The following is a 16,885-nucleotide window of genomic DNA, read 5'->3' as shown; positions in this document are numbered from 1 at the left end:
TGCTCATTCCAATGTTACCTCTGTGCTGAATCATGAATAAACTATTGTAACCTGTCCCTGGGTCTCCTGTGGTTAGTTGGAATAAATTCACCATAACACCAGGACGACTACCATCTAGAAGGACAAGTGCAGCAGATACCTGGGAACACCACCAACTGGAGGGTCCCCTCCAAGTCACTCACCATCCTGACTTGGGGATATATCAGCCATTCCTTCACTGTGGCTGGGTCAAAATCCTGGAGCTCCCTCCCTAACAGCACTGTACCCACATCTTGGACTGCAGAAGTTCAAGAAGGCAGCTCAGTGCCAGCTTCTCAAGGGGCAATGAGGGATTGACGAGAAATGCTGGACTAGCCAGCGACACACACATCCTGTAAATGAATTTTAAAAATTATAATTGGGGTCAATGATTTTGGAATTTTCTTTTTTCAGAATGCAAAAGCTAGAGCAAGGCGAAAATAGGGAAAATAGTATTGCATTGTGGTATTGGGATCTATTGAGGCACAAATTGCCTTTTAAGAGCTGTCTGTTGTCTGTTGACAGGAGGCAGGGAGACGGTGTGAAATTATGGGATGGATCTGTTAGTGACCTTTAACCCCGCAGATTGTCAGCGGGGCCAAGTTTTTCCCATCGCCATTCCATCCTGGACTGAAGTAAGGAAAGATTCTCTCAGTGAAAGTGTGGGTGAAAGTGTGGAGATGGGACATGTTGTCCGCATTGTAAAATGACACCTGTCCACCCTCATAGTCCAGGAAAACCCCGATCTTCTGGGGATTCACATGAGAGACACAGAGGGTCTCAATGCGGGTGGTAGGAGCAACATATAAATCTCCGTTTCTGAGCCACACAATCCAATATCCAACCTCAGGACTTGTATCGATTCTCCCTTTTCTTCTGACAGACTCTTGGGCCACTCCGATCTCCCAATCAGTCTTCTCCCCCACCTCCACCTCCCAGTAATGTCTCCCTGATGTGAATCCCTCTGATCCCAGGACACTGTACCAGTAATTAAACCTCTCCGGGTTATCAGGGAGCAGCTGCTGTTTGTCTCCGAGTCTCACACTGGTCCGGTCCTCAGACAGGATGAGCCGGGGATTCGCTGTGTTCGGATCCAGAGTCAGAGAGGCTGGAGCTGCGGGAAAGTTAAAATAACAGTCAGTGATTTAGAGAGAGGGGGAAATCGTATGGGGCAATGGGGAGGGTGGTAAAGAGGGAGGAGGAAGAGTGGGCAAGAAGGCGAGGAATGGGAGAACTGAGGGAGGAGGAAGAGAGAATAAGAGGGAGAGGTGCAGCAGGAAAGAGACCAAAGGACAAAGAAAGAGGTCAGCATGGTCAGGGAGGAGAGGGAGCGTGGGACAGAGGAGAGAAAGAATCTGGAGAATTGAAGAGAACAGACGCAGAGATGGAGAGATGAGTTAGAGAGCGAGTGGAAGACTGGAACTGGAAGGAGATAGCAGTCAGTGAGGGGTAAAGGGGGAGCACAGGAAGAGGAATAGAGAGCAAGAGATAGTGATGAAGGAGTGAGAGTGAGAATGGGAAGAGAAAGAGTGAAAGAGTTTATGAGAGTGGGAACGGTGAGACAGAAGAGGAGGGAAGATGAGGGAGAGCGTGAGAGTTTTAGGGTGAAGATGTTGAGGTGATGAGAGAATGATGCATGAGATTGGAAAGGGCAGTATGGAGAGTGGAGAGGGATTGCAGGATGTGGAGGAGAGAGGAAGCAGGGAGAGCAACAGAGAGAAGAGGTTTTGTAAGAGAGAGTGGAAGGAAAAGGGAAGAGCTGGAAAAGATAAAAGAGAGAGCAGGTGTGGGAGAACAATGGCATTGGGTGAGAAGGAGAGAGCACTGATCAGGGGTTGAGAGTGTGCAGGACAGGGCAGGGAGTGTGAGAGGATAAGATAAAGGTTAAAGAGAGCGCACAGCGAGAAAGAGAGAAAGGGAGAAATAGTTCAGGGAAGGAATGTAAGATGTGGAGAATAGGGAGGGGACAGCGAACAGGAGGGGGAGAGAAAGTGCTGCATTATTAGTGAGGAAGAGAGAGGGAAAGGGAGGGGAGAAAGGGGTAAAAGAAATGCGAACAAGACTTGAGGTGAAAGTTACTGCCCTTTACATCAAGCCATCATTCGATCAGTGTGGTCTCACTGTGCGCTGACAAATTTGAAGTCAATTGGAATTGGGAAAGTCTCTCTGCTGGTTGGAGTCAGACGAGCACAAAGGAAGGTGATTGTGGTTGTTGGAGGTCAATCATCTCAGTCCCAGGACATCACTGCAGGAGTTCCTCAGGGTTAGTGTCCTCGGCCCAACCATCTTCAGCAGCTTCATCAATGACTTTCCTTCCATCATAAGGTCAGAAGTGGGATATTCACTGATTTTTGCACAATTTTCATTACAATGTATAGATACTGAAGCAGTTCCGTTCTTATGCAGCAAGACCTGGACCAACAGTACAGCATGGGCTGACAAGTGGCAAGTGACATTCATCCCACACAAGTGTGAAGCAATGACCATCTCCAATAAGAGATAATCTATCTCACCATGACATTAAGTGGCATTAACATCACTGAATCCCCACAATCAACGTCCTGTGTATAAACATTCACCAGAACCTGAAGTGGACAAGCCATATTCATACAGTGGCTACTGGAGCTGGAGTCTCTGAGGTCACTAAATTGCTCGCCTCCTGACTCACCCAAACCTGTTCACTATCCACAAGTTAGAAGGCTCCACTTGCTCCAACAACCCTGAAGAAGCTCAACACCATCTGGACCAAAACAGCCGATTTGATCAGCACCCCATCCACCCTGTTGCAAAGTAGCTGTGTGTACAATCTACAAGATGCACTGCAGAAACTCACCAAGCATCTTTCAACAGTACCTTCCAAATCTGAAACCTCGATTAATGAGAACAAGGATGGCAGATAGATGAGAACACCACCAGATGGGAGTTCCTCTCCGAGCCACTCACCATCCTGACTTGGAAATATATCACCATTCCTTCACTGTCACTGGGTCAAAATCCTGGAACTCCCACCCTAACAGCATTGTGGGTGTACCTACACTTCAGGGATTGCAGCGGGTTCAAGAAGGCAGCTCACCATCACCACCTTCTCAAGGGGCAATTAGCAATGAGCAATAAATGCTGGTCTAGCAAGTGATGTCCTCAGTGGGAGGGGAGGGGGTGTGACGTCTCATCCCCTGGGGGGGGGGGTTTGAGAGGAGGTGTGACCGATCATCCCCTACGGGGGGGGGGGGGGGGGGGGGGGGGCGCGGTGGAGAGGGGATGAGAAGTCACACCCCCTCTCCTCCCCCCCCCGAGAGGATGAGACGCCACACCCCCCTCCTCCCCCACCCAGGGGATGAGACATCACAACCCCTCCCCTCCCACTGCCCCCCCCCCCCCCGCCCCCCCCCACCAGGGGATGAGACGTCACACCCCCTCTCCTCCCCCTCCCCCCAGGGGATGATCGGTCACACCCCCTCTCCTCCTCCCGTCCCCCTCCCGCCCCGACCAGAGGATGGCCTGGGTCAGAGAGCCGTTGCAGTCTCTGACCCCACTCTCCGGAGGCTGCAGCGGCGACTTCAGACTTTTATTTTGCAGGTAGGTAAAAGCGCGGACGCGGATCGGGCCAGAAGACGGTGAGGTGGGATTTGGCGGTAGAGTTGGGCGCGCGGTTCATTAAGTCGATTTAAATGCATGCAAATGCATTTCAATCATCGGGCCGACCGATTCGGGCCCGGCCCGCGCCCGAATCAGGTGTCGGTAAAGCCGCGATCTGCTCGGAATCGGGCGCAGATCGCGGTATAGGCCCGACGCCCAACTTTACCGCGATTTTGCACCCGTAAAATCAGGCCCACTGTGTAAAAAGACATCAAATTTGATAGATTGAATAAGACCTTAGTCAAGCGAGGGACGGAGGCTGCAAAAATAGTAGATCCCTCCCATCAACTTGCATTCTCCAAACCCAAACAATTCAATCCATTATGGTTTACAATTTTGCCAGTTCCTTATCAAACTCTCTCTTGATGTTGCTGACACCCTGAGCCAACTTTCTCTCTCTCTTTTACTATCCATAATTCTACATAGGCTAGTACGGAGTGCTTTATGTCCCAGTGTTGCTCAGAGTTACATCCTAACTGCGGCAGTCATGAGGCTGAAATCACACACTGTACCTGGTTCCGATCTAAGCCCGGCTGGCAATTATGTAGCAGCTGAAAATGGATATGCTTTTGTGTTGTAGACATTGTATATCCCGAGTGTTCCCACTCTGAACATTGGGGAAACCTCATTGTGTGTGTGAATTGGAGACATTTGACGTGCATGGAGCTTCAATGCAATGTTGGTCTTTCATTGGATGGTGCATGAGCTGTGAAAGTCCCACCTAATGGAATGGATTAAAATGGTCGAGGCAGTCGCCTGAAATAAAACCTATCAGAAATAATACAATTGTTAATCCTCCTGGTGTCCTATGTATCTCACAACCAAAACAGGCAAACAGATAACTTTACCGCTATCATGGTTTGTGCTGCTTTGATGTTGTGAATTTGATTTGTCTCATTTCCTACATTACAACAATGAATATTCCTCAATAACACTTCATTGGTTGTGGAGGACTTTAGACCACACATTAAGAAAATTAATTCTATGTATGTTTCCCCATTTTGTAACAATTGTTCTACAGATAGGAGTGCATAACTTGCTTATTGCTCTTTTGTGTTCCCTCCAACTACCCACTCTACATTCATCCCCCTCTCCCACCCCCTCCAGAGGAGTTGTGCTGAATTTCCTGTCTCCCACTTCCTTCCTCAACCATCACTGAGCACATTCCCACTCGTGTGAATAGTGGAAAGCGAGCCAGCAATATTGTACTATTTCTGCAGCCTCTGTCCCTCCCTTGACTAAGATCTTATTCAATCTATCAAATTAGATGTCTTTTTACACAGTGTCTCCAATTCCTACCTGTCTTCTTGGTAAAGCATGAATAAAATGGTCACCAAAATTCTAGAAGGTGCCAGACTATTCTCCTCTCCATATTATCATTGACTCCTGAAACACAAGCTCCATTCCTCTGGTTATATTAAATCCTTTATTACTTTTATGCACAGTGCTGACAGCTTCAGACAATTACCCAGAGCTATCCAAAAAAGGCAAAAGATGAGAATGAAGAGTCTCCCAAGGATTAACAACCATAAATGAGAGCATTTATTGTGAGGCTTGGAGTTTCTTTAGTCCCCACACAACTGGATTTATAATACAGACAATTAATATAAGAGTTTTACCGGGATTAATGGAGTTTCTTATTTCTCTCCATGCCGTGAACTGTAAAGGACCTTTGAACTTTCCAATGGACAGGGCGGCAGCAGATATTGAGAGTGAATGACCGTCCTCACTAATCCTGTGAACAAATAGTTGATGTTGTAAATTCAACTTTGTGAGAATATTGATAAATTATATAAATGATCGAGTTATCCCAACATTCTTATCATTCAGCACTTTTGTATTAGAGAGGATGTGATGGAAAGTGAAATGTTAATCTTATTTCTATAACTGAGTGAAAGATAATTTGGAAATTCAAGGGCAGAGAATGGAAACCCCTGGTGAATAAAATATTGTGCGGCATGGTGACAGTTTCATTGCTGGGATATTACATATTGGGGCTTTCCTGGTGCAGTGGGTAGCATCCCTGCCTCTGAGCCAGAAGCAAAGGTTCAATTCCCACTCGAGGACTTGCTGACCAAGGAATGTACATTCATAATCCAGCCTGTCAATCATTTCAACTCACACCAATGGCAAGCAGCAAGAGTGGGAGAGATTCCTGGTCTGCCTGTGATCAAAATAAAATTGGACCCTCAGTCATCGCTATTGAAAACTCATGTCTAGAACATGCCTGTAAAAATCCATGTTGTCATGGAAACTCGGACTTGTTGGTGAGCCAGTTTGTTGGATTGCAGGTGTGGATCTGACTGGTGTTAACACCATAGGGCTGGATCCATGTTCTGGCTGGTATGGATTGGGGACTGTATCTTCATGCTACCATTGGAGGAGCTGTGGGTTGGAGGTCCCATTGTGTAGAGAGCTCAAGAAGATAGCACATATTGCAAGAGAAGATATACATTTAACCTACACACTTGCTATTTATAATCAAAGTTGATAAAACTCAAAGGGTCAAACTATTAGAAGCACGTAAACATCTAAAAATTGGGCATTAGCTTATTATCCCAAAATGTAACATTTGGGCCCAAAACCCTCTGAGAATCCTGAGCTCCTCAGCTTCTGGCTTTTTGATCATCTTTGATTCCAGTTGCTCAGCTATTTGAGACTGTGCCTTTAGTTGCCGAGTCCCTAAACTGGAATTTCAACCCTAAACCTCTCAGATTTTCCACCTTCCTTTCTTCCTGAAGAAGAAATATTTTTGTTGAAGATTTCATCTTGCACTCATCAGGTCATTTCACTCGAATATAAATGAAAGGAAGAGAATAAATTTATACTGTATGAGAAGAGTTTGCTGATTAGTTGGCAAGTGGACTCTGATTGGGAGAGGTATTGCCATGGAGAATGCACCAGTTGATAGTGACTGACAGCTAACTGCCAAACATTGTTGAAATTTAAACCAGGCAGCTTCACAATGATTGGTCAAGGCATTGCCCTGAGGAGTGATGAACCAGTGATTGGCTGTCACTTATTTTGTTTCGCTGAAACAGGTGCAATGTGTCAAGATGTTCTTGCTGTCTGCAAAGAACAGGGCCCTGTTTATTATTATATGCAGCATCCTTTACAGGCAAATACACTGTCATTATAGTTCTAAGCATACTACGGATCGTTTAGCAAATGTTGTCCAATCGCAGAATCACATCTAACTTTGGACACTAAGTTATGACTTTTACAAGGCCAGGCTGGTTGGATACGGTCTTGTACCTTGCCCATTGCGAAGAGTAAAAGGGATGTGCTGCTTGTTATAATCCACCATTCTATTGTATGTATGACTGACATATTTGCTATCATACTGTCATGAAATTCGGACACAACATTACGGGCGGCACGGTAGCACAGTAGTCAGCACTGCTGCTTCACAGCTCCAGGGACCTGGGTTCGATTCTCGGCTTGGGTCACTGTCTGTGTGGAGTTTGCACATTCTCCTCGTGTCTGCGTGGGTTTCCTCCGGGTGCTCCGGTTTCCTCCCACAGCCCAAAGATGTGCGGGTTAGGTTGATTGGCCATGCTAAAATTGCCCCTGAGTGTCCTGAGATGTGTAGGTTAGAGGGATTAGTGGGTACAATATGTAGGGATATGGGGGTAGGGCCTGGGTGGGATTGTGGTCGGTGCAGACCCAATGGGCCGAATGGTCTCTTCCTGCACTGTAAGGTTTCTATGATGCTCATTTCTGTGACAGGCAGAATGTATTTTTGTTTGGAGGCAGCATTTTCTGAGTGGCGAATTCTCATGTTGCTACTGGTATATTAATTTTAGATTGACAAGGTTTGCTACATAATCCTGAATGTGCTATGAATTACACCAGCAAGTAGTCTAAGAATGTCAGTCAGGGTCAGAGTACGGTGCATTTGTGCATCCTGGAAGCGACATACAGTAATGCAAAAGGCCAATTTGTTGCAGACAGAAAGAACATGTGTCTGCGTTGTCCCTGTTTCAGAAAAACAAAACATGTGACAGCCATTTGCTGGTTCATTCCTCAGGCAATGCCTTGACCAATCAAAGTCAAGCTGCCTGCTTTAAATTTCAAACAATGCTTGGAAGTTAACTATCAGTCACCATCAACTGCTGTATTCACCATGACAATGCCTCCATCAATCACAGTGCACTTAGATAAATCATCGATTGCACTCCCACCCTGAGCTGGGGGGGCGTATCATAGAATCTCTATACTGCAGAAGGAGGCCATTTGGCCTAGTGAGTCTGCACCAACTCTCTGACAGAGCATCTTACCCATGTCTTATCCCTGCAACCCTATGTATTTAACCCACTAATCCCTCTTATCAACACATCTTGGTACACTAAGGGACAATTTAGCTTGGCCAATCCACCTAACCTGGATATGTTTGGACAGTGCGGAACACCCGGAGAAAACCCACACAGACATGAGGAGAATGTGTAAACTCCATACAGACAGTCACCCAAGGTTGGAGTAGAACCAAGATCCCTGGCACTGTGAGGCTATCCACTGAGCTACAAATGAGTATTTCTAATACAATATAAATTTTTTATTTCCCTTGGATTTGTATTCTTGCAAAATGTCCCGATCAGCGCAAGACAAAAAGCTTTGACAAAAAGTGTATATTTTTCAGCATTAATCAAGCTCCTTACAACCAAACAACTATCGTTTTCCTCCTTTAAGGCATCGTCTAAAACCTCCTTCGCCTGGGTTAATGGGGCCTATTTTCCCATTTTAATTCTAAGTGCTGGGTGGGCTTGAAACTGGGAGTGTTTCAGATCTGACTTTCAGACCCGTTCTCAGGCGCTCCCATACGCACTCTGCCTGAACAAATAGCAGCGATTCTGAATTGTGCTGCAGAAGCCTGTGGGCGGGGCTTAACGCACCCGAAACACTGCAGCTCTGATCGGCACCTTCAACTGCACATGTGCAGCGAAAACAAAAAGGAAAACGTCCCCTGCCACATCGCTCCCGGGCCGGATAATGCCTCCCCCTGGCCCCCACAGACATTGCCCCACCCCCACAACATAACTGACCCCCTTATCCCCCCACCGCCCTGCTACCCTGCCCCCTGCTCCCCCCCCCCACCAATCACACTCAGAGTGGCAGCAAAACGCCATTCCCCCCCACCGATTGCACGCAAGGTGACAGTGGACTCACCCCCCGCTGCCCCTGCCCCCCCCCCCGCCAGACAGCTATCTGACCCGCTGCCCTCCCCCCCACCAGAGAGCCATCTGACCCACTGCCCTCCTGCCCACCAGAGAGCCATCTCACCTGCCTCCCTCCCCCCCACCAGAGAGCCATCTCACCTGCCTCCCTCCCCCCCACCAGAGAGCCATCTGACCTGCCTCCTTCCCCACCCCCACCAGAGAGCCAGCTGACCCACCTCCCTCCCCGCCACCTGAGAGCCATCTGACCCGCCTCCCTCCCCCCGCCGCCTCCCCACCACTGATCTGAGTCAGAGAGCTGCTGGAAGCTCTGAACTCACCTCCTCAGAAGCAGAAGCGCCCGAATCGGACCTTTGCGGACCATGTCTGTTTCACGCCGAATCTGGACGGGCGAACGTGGTGGGAAAGGGGGACGTAACAGTAAGTTTGGGCGTGCAGCCCATTAGGTCAATTTAAATGCATGCAAATACATTTAAATTGATGATGCGCCCGTTTCGGCGCGGTCCCGACGGCGGCCATTTTCAGCCATTGGTAAAGAGGGAACAGGCGTGGAGGCGGGCACGGATCGCGCTACTTGCCTCAAGCCGAACTTTACCAAGTTTTCGCGCCCGAAAACAGGCGCAACTTGACGATAAAATCGGGCTCAATATCTCCTTATGTGGCTTGGTCTCAATTTTTGCTTTCTAAGTTCTGGCACTCCTATGCGGCACTTTGGGATTTTCCAATATGTCAAAAGCGCTATATAAATACAGATTGTTGCTGCTGCGGTTGTTAACGAGACAGAGCAGTATAAAAATAGAACCCAGTTCTTCTTTATGGTGAGGCTTTCTCAGGTTTGCCGGGGGCTGTACAGATGTTCGAATGACCCACAACATGGAAACATGGACCATGTGTCTCTCTCAGGGTCAGTCGGAAGGTCACTGCCTACCAGGCAGACTGCAGCTTGTAAATCATCACTGTGGGACTTGGAACATGGTTATGTTATTCCCACAATGTCATCTTGTCATTTAATACAATATTAATCACTGCAATAAAACTTGTTACTACAATGAAAACACAGATACATGTATCACAACGGAGTTACTGTTAGTCAACTCATAACCCTTTGAAAATATAATGTTGGCACTGTAAACAGGAAACAAATCCACTCGCAATCCCGACATTATTGAGATGCTTTTCAAACGGACAGTGTAAACTTTCAGTAAAGAGCATGTCCTACCTTCTTTCCCGACAAGCTACCTCCTGAAAGAAATAAATCACAGATAGTGAGGATGATTACTGGAGGAGATGGATAAGATGGTTCAATGAACAGATACAGACAAATGTGATTTAACCAATGTACTGTAAAGTGATACATTTTGGAATCAAGAATGAGGAAAAATAATACCAACTAAATATTAAAATTTAAAAGGAATACAGGAACAAAGAGAATAGGGGACAACTACACAAATCTTCAAATTAATTGTGAATAGGAGATCAGGAACTTTCTTTTGCCAATGAATTGTGATGATCTGGAATGTGCTGACTGACCTGGTGGAGAAGCTGATTAAATCCCAATTCTTCAGAAGTGATTTGATATATTTATAAAGAAAACATTGTCCCCAATCAGAGTAAAGAGCTGGGGCAGTGGATCTAATTGGAGAGCTCTTTCACTGAGCCAGCACAGACAGGATGGAGGGAATAGTTTCTCCTGTGTTGTAGAATTGATGATATTATAAAGATGGTCTTCGTGTCAGATACTGGAAGTCAACCTCACTCTCATTCACACTGATTTTCTGTCCGCGCTCACCCCAAAACCGCAAACTCCTGCCCGAGGTCAATGGACCATTGCAAGGTCCACCTCCCTCCTGTGGTGGGCAGGATGAGAAAATTCCCCCCAGTGACTCTCACACCCATCCTATTAGACACACCCGCACACTCACAACATGGGAATGGAACTGAATTACAATGTCAATTACAGGACAAAATTACACTCATGGAGCAAGGAAATAATTCCAACCATATGTCCAGATCAGACCAACTCATTCCCAGGAAGTGCCCAGTATTCCGGAAATTCTGCACAGTGTGGGAGCGGGAAGTTCAGAGACAACAGGAAAACTGATCAGGAAGGAACACAATTCTGCTACTATTTTCCAGTAAATTCTATATTAATTTCACAGTTATCATCAGTTATTTAGTGACTGTGTGAAGTTTCCCTGAACTGAGCCGCAATATATTCCCTCACCTGCAGAAATATCAGCTTGTCTTTTTGCTCCATCTGTTTCTGCAACTTTGAGAGTTTCTCCTCAATAGAATTTAAATTCTCCTGAATCTCTAGATGGTTTTTCTCCATTGGTTCTAGAATCCTCTCCGTTTCTTCCCTGAGATCTCTGAGTAAACGCTGCTCTTTCTCAGTGAGAATCTGGTGCATTTTAGTGAACTCGGATGTGATGTTGGTCTGCAGACTGCTCGACTGTTCCTACCCAATGAAATGTGAAACATAATTAATGTCCCGCGATAAAGGGAACAAAACTAACCGAGTTCCCAGAAAATCAGCACAGGGGGATCTTACCCTAACTTCAGAAATATTCCCTTTCTGTTTCTGTTCCGTTTCTAGAACCGCCGATTTCTTCTCTGTGAGAGAATCTAAGGAAGATTTCAGCTGACCCTGGGATTGGGGGAGAAAATCACAGAATGAAAGTGTAAAATATTGATAATGTGAGAAAACTTTCAGTTTATAAAATATTCACTTTATTACCTTGTAGAATTCAGCAGCATCTTCAATTGCAAGAAATTTGTGAGATTTGTGTTCTCGCGAATCTCGACAAGTGTAACAGATCAATTTCTTGTCAGTTTCACAAAACAGCTTCAGTTCTTCCTGATGTTCCTCGCAGTGAAGTTTACTTTCCTTCTCTTTCCGATTCAGCTTTAATCTTCGAGCTTTCTCGGCCAGATTCGCTAAGGCCCGATTTATCCTGAGGTTTCTTTCCGGAAACTCCTCTCGACATTCCGGGCAGGAGTTTATCTCCTTCTTTTCCCAACACTGGGTGATACAGGAGCGGCAGAAGTTGTGTCCACAATCCAGTATTACCGGATCAGTGAAGAAATCGTGACAAATGGGACAAATTGCCTCCTCACTCAAACTCTGGAGCTGTTGTCTGGAAGCCATGTTCACTCTCAGCACTTCCTGATTCAAACCAGTTTTAGTTTGGATGTTACTGCAATGCCTAAACACCTTCAGTTCTACAATTTCCCGATAAAGTTCAAGACAATACTCCGAGAATTATTGTTAAAAACTATTTACTGTCCTGACGACTTTTTCAGAGGCAGAAACAAAACCTGAATATGTTGAAGGACAAACAGGTTTAGAAAATGGAGGGAGGATTGAACCCTGGCCACGAGGTTAAGGTCCATGGGGTGTTGGCAGTGGAGGATGGAGAATGTATAAATGGGTGGGGACTGAGATTATATTGCCCTCTGCTCCAAACAGAACTCACTGCTAAATAAAAAGCACTTTGGTAAACATGGGTAAGAATCATGTACATAATTGCAGCCATTTATTGTTCAACACAAAGAGACAGAAAAGTCAAGGTGTCATTCTGGATCACAGCTCCAGTGAAGCTATTTACAGGAACTGTGAGGTTCAAATTTATTTGTGAGAAACTTTTGCATTTATATAGCACCTTTCACAACCTCCTGGGTGTCTGGCATGTAAAAATCCACAATGTATTTCTGATGTGGAGACACTGTTGTTAGAGAGTCATAGTCACAGAGTTTCACTGCACAGAAAGAGGTCCTTTGACCCACCCTGTCTGTACCAGCCATTAAGCACCTATCTATTCTCATCCCACTTTCCAGCATTTGGTCTGTAGCCGTGGATGCTATGGCCTTTCAAGTGCTCATCTAAAATACTTCTTAAATATTGTGAGGGTTCCTGCCTCTACCACCCTTTCAGGCAGTGGGTTCTAGATTCCCACCATCCTCTGGGCGAAAATGTTTTTCCTCAAATCCCCTCTAAATCTATGCCCCTGGTCAGTGATCCCTCTGCTAAGGGGAAAAGTTTCTTCCTATCTATGTCCCTCAATTTTGTACACCTTTATCAGGTCCCCCCTCAGCCTCTCTGCTGTAAGGAGAAACAACCCCAGTCTAACCAGCCTCTCTTCATAGCTGAAACCCTCCAGCCCAGACAGCATCCTGGTGAATCTCCTCTGCACCCTCTCCAGTGCAATCACATCCTTCCAATAATGTAGTGACCAGAAAGCACATAGTCCTCTAGCTGTGGCCTAAAGAGTGTTTTATACAGTGTGGTAATATAATCAGGGCCTAGTTTTAAGGCTGATTAAATTGGATATCCTAAATTAAAGAATTGGGCATATTAAAATCAAACACAGTCAAACCTCAGGCATGATGAAAGTCAAATATACAAAGACACAGGAACATGTCTGGGCCTGGCTCATCAATCACCCATCAAAGATCATTGCACTCTACTGGGACCCAGCAGGAGATCATCGCACCCCATTTGAACTGCACTGGCCTATTGTTAGAAGCCCAGATCGGGCCAGACTTTCTGTCACCTAGAGTTCCTGCAGTTACCTTTTCTGGCAACAAGTTACATGTAAGCAACAGCATGGAGATGGACACCTGGGGGCGGGCTCCAGTGTCCTGTCAGACAGACATCAAGAAACCCACTGGGTATTGGGATCCCCACTCCTGGGACCTCATTGGCCGGAAACCAGAGATGTTTCTGGAAAGGCAGGCAGGCAGGAGGATAAAGGTACACATCTCAGACACACCAGCAGCGAAGACTCGACGAGGGAGGTGACCTTGACCATCCAGAAGACTGACCAGGGAAGGAAGGAAGGAAGAAGCTGCCATTGAGACTCACCTTCGTGACGACGGAGCAGAGGGACTCAGAGAATCGGGCCTACAGTTTAATCAAACCATCTTTGTGGGTAGTATACTTGAATCTGGGGTATCCTCTTGTTTTATGGGGTAATTTAAGGGTTAATAGTGTTATTAATAAACTTATTGAACCTTTACTTGTGTTTGTCTTTTGTCCATCTTGCAAATAAGGGCACCGGGATAAAACCTTGGAGTAAGCAAACTGGTTGAAAGTATCTGAGGCTTTACAGGTACAACAATAGCTGCATCATACCCTCCCTGCTCTTATATTCAATATCTCAGCTCATAAAGACCACCTTTTCTACCTGTCCTGTTGCCTTCAAGGATCTTTGGACGTGCGCCCCTATGTCCTTCTGGTACTCTGTACTTCCTAGCATCCTATCATTCGTTGTGTATTCCCTTGCCCTGTTATTCCTCCCAAAATGCATCACCTCACATTTTTCAGGGTTAAGTTCCATTTGACACTGTTTTGCCCATCTGACCAGCCCTCCATATCGACCTATAATCTAAAACTTTCTTCCATGCTATTTACCACACCAACATTTTTTGTGTCATGTGTGACTTTATTGATCACACCTCCAAGATTCTTGTTGTCAGGAAAACAGTGGTAGTTTTAAGACTACTTAAACCAAGGGGCAATTTAGTGTTGCTGTGTCAGGAAGGATAAACCTTTGGTTAGATTCGGGTGTTTGGGCAGTTAAAACTGTACTTCGATTGTGCTCAGAGAGGTTATGGAATGAAATGTAAATAAATGTTTGGAGTTGAAACAAGTTGTTGCTTAGCAAACAGGGGCATCTTAAGGGTAGGAATGCCTTTTGAGTTTAGTTTTAGCTGGATTTAGGAGCTACGTAATGTGAAAGAAGGCACTCAGTTTTAGAAGGCTAGAGAGGGAACTTCTGTCTCAGCTTTGCTAGTAGAAAAGCCATACTATGGAGCAATGTTTAAGAAAGTAAATGCAGAAATGAAGAGAAGATTCCAAGAAGTCTGAAGTTAGAGGAACAAAGAACCTTTGGGAACAGGATTTTGTTCATGGAAATAAAAGTCAGACCTGGGAAGAGAAGAGCTGACGTGTTTGGCGACAGACACGCCACAAATCTGAAGCATTTCAGAGATTTTATATCCTTATTTCCAATGTTTGAAGCAACAGTATTCTGCTGGGGACTGAGTACCTGAGCTTGTGTGAACGCATTTAAGACAAAGGAAACCAGGAAGGAGAGATGGAAAACCAGATGCTGGGTTCCTTGTTTGAACGTGGAGTGGAAGCTGTGTTTTAAGAGGAAACTGGAAAACCTGGAAAGGATTCTTAATGAAAACAGCTGAAGGAAGGTATTTGAAAGATTTTAAAATGTTGTTTTTTGGTAATGGAGCATGGAACCCCTCATGTGACTATCATCTGGGAGATTGTGAGAGAAATTCATGGAAGATCGGTTGAGTGGTATTGGCCAATTAGTTCATGTGGATTGTTGTTGTTTGAAAACTGTATGCAATTGTGAAGCAAAAGGGGGGAGTAAAGGAGTATTGTATTGTATTCAATCTTTTCATGCGTAATAAATGTCATTTTCTTGTGAAAACTAATTAGCTGTCCTGTGACTCTGTTCCTCCATGTTTTCGAACAAAAAGTAAAAGTTATGAACCTTTGAGCCAGTGTTCCATTCCGAAATCTTCCTGTCCAGTAGTGACACCAACTGGAATCGGAACAATGTCTAAATCATTAATGTACATCACAAACAGTAAAGGACAGCACTGGACACAGGCTTCACCCTCTGCCTCCTGCCACTAAGCCAATTTTCAATCTAACTTGCACTGGTTTCCATGGGCTCTTACCTTATTGGATCAGTCTCCCATGCGGGATCTTGTCAAAATTATTGAAGTCCATGTAGACAACAACAATTGCACTGACCTTATCTACACACCTAGCCACCTCCTGGAAAAATTCAATCAAATTTGTTGGACACGATCACCCTTTGGCAAAACCATACTGACTATCCTTAATTAATCCTTGCCTCTCACTGGCCTGTAATAATGTGTTTTTCCATACTTCCCTTTTTGAATAATGGTACCACATGAGATGTCCACTATCTGTAACTCCCACAACTTGTCTGGGCTTGCAAAATCTCACTAACTGTCCTGGCTGGAGACAATACATATCTCTTTAACCTGTGCTTAACCCTCTCTCCACTCACATTGTCTGTACCTTTAAGACTTGATTACCTGTAAAGACTCGCATTCCAACCATTATTTTGTAAATTGAGTTTGTGTCTTTGTATGCCCTGTTTGTGAACAGAACTCCCACTCACCTGACGAAGGAGCAGCGCTCCGAAAGCTAGCGGCTTTTGCTACCAAATAAACCTGTTGGACTTTAACCTGGGTGTTGTGAGACTTCTTACCATTCCTGTGGTCAGAGAGGATTTGAAAACTTACGTCAGAGACCCTGCAATCTCCTCCCTTGCCTCACACAGCAGCCTTGCATACATCACGCCTGGATCTGGGGATTTATTCACTTTTACACCTGCTAAAACCGCTAACCCTTCCTCTCAATGTTAATACTTTCAATTACATCACATTTCTCCATGGTAATGTGTTGGCCAATTAGAGTCAACATCCTAGCCGATCAGTACTGTAGCCGGAGGGTTGGCCACAACAACATTTACAGCCACAACTACAATATCAACAGCAATATTAGCTGTAAAATGGATTGATTTATTATTGTCACATGTATTTGGATACAGTGAAAAGCATTGTTTCTCGTGAGCAGTTACAGACAAATGGCAATTGTGACAATGAGAGTCAAGCATGTTGGGAAGTTTGGTCAAGTTATAATTAAACACAGATACAGGTTGGAAGGCTGCAGTGAGTAGTGACCTGTCCTGTGAGCTGTGACCTGACACTTCCTGGTCTAAGAGGGTGGACAGATGTCATTTTACAATGCAGACAACATGCCCCATCTCCACACTTTCACCCACACCTTCACTGAGAAATTCTTTCCCTTCTTGAATCCAGGATTGAGTAACAACAGGAAAAACTCAGCCCCGCTGACAATCTGCAAGATTAAAGGTCACTAACAGATCCATCCCATAATTTCACACTGTCTCCCTGCCTCCTGCCAGCTGTAAACCGATGGGTGTGGGTCTCAGTCACAGGTGAAGAGAGAAGCCAGGTTAACATTCTGGGCACAA

At 45.4% G+C, this 16,885-nt stretch overlaps 1 protein-coding gene across 1 annotated transcript; it reads right to left on the bottom strand.

The window, feature by feature from the left end:
* Positions 1-566: 566 nt before the first annotated feature.
* LOC144497818 (zinc-binding protein A33-like) lies at positions 567-11,976 on the bottom strand. The gene is made up of 6 exons (XM_078219255.1): positions 11,566-11,976; positions 11,380-11,475; positions 11,053-11,286; positions 10,048-10,070; positions 5,274-5,389; positions 567-1,132 (listed from the first exon to the last, which is right to left on the bottom strand). Exons 1-6 carry the CDS (start codon positions 11,974-11,976, stop codon positions 582-584), a joined length of 1,431 nt encoding a protein of 476 aa, XP_078075381.1. The 3' UTR covers positions 567-581.
* Positions 11,977-16,885: the final 4,909 nt, after the last annotated feature.

This window comes from Mustelus asterias, chromosome 8, assembly GCF_964213995.1.
Source record: "Mustelus asterias chromosome 8, sMusAst1.hap1.1, whole genome shotgun sequence".
In the NCBI taxonomy this organism is placed as follows: domain Eukaryota; kingdom Metazoa; phylum Chordata; class Chondrichthyes; order Carcharhiniformes; family Triakidae; genus Mustelus; species Mustelus asterias.
The sequence above is the reverse complement of the archived record's forward strand: the minus strand, read 5'-3'. Positions and strand labels throughout refer to the sequence as shown.

What these genes read in the sequence shown, in the direction of transcription:
- LOC144497818 (XM_078219255.1), bottom strand. Translation starts at nt 11,976, where the DNA reads ATGGCTTCCAGACAACAGCTCCAGAGTTTGAGTGAGGAGGCAATTTGT. An exon ending in ATGCTGCTGAATTCTACAAG is followed by an intron (nt 11,476 to 11,565) that starts GTAATAAAGTGA and finishes CCCCAATCCCAG; the next exon opens with GGTCAGCTGAAATCTTCCTT. An exon ending in GTAGCTTGTCGGGAAAGAAG is followed by an intron (nt 5,390 to 10,047) that starts GTAGGACATGCT and finishes ATTTGTTCACAG; the next exon opens with GATTAGTGAGGACGGTCATT.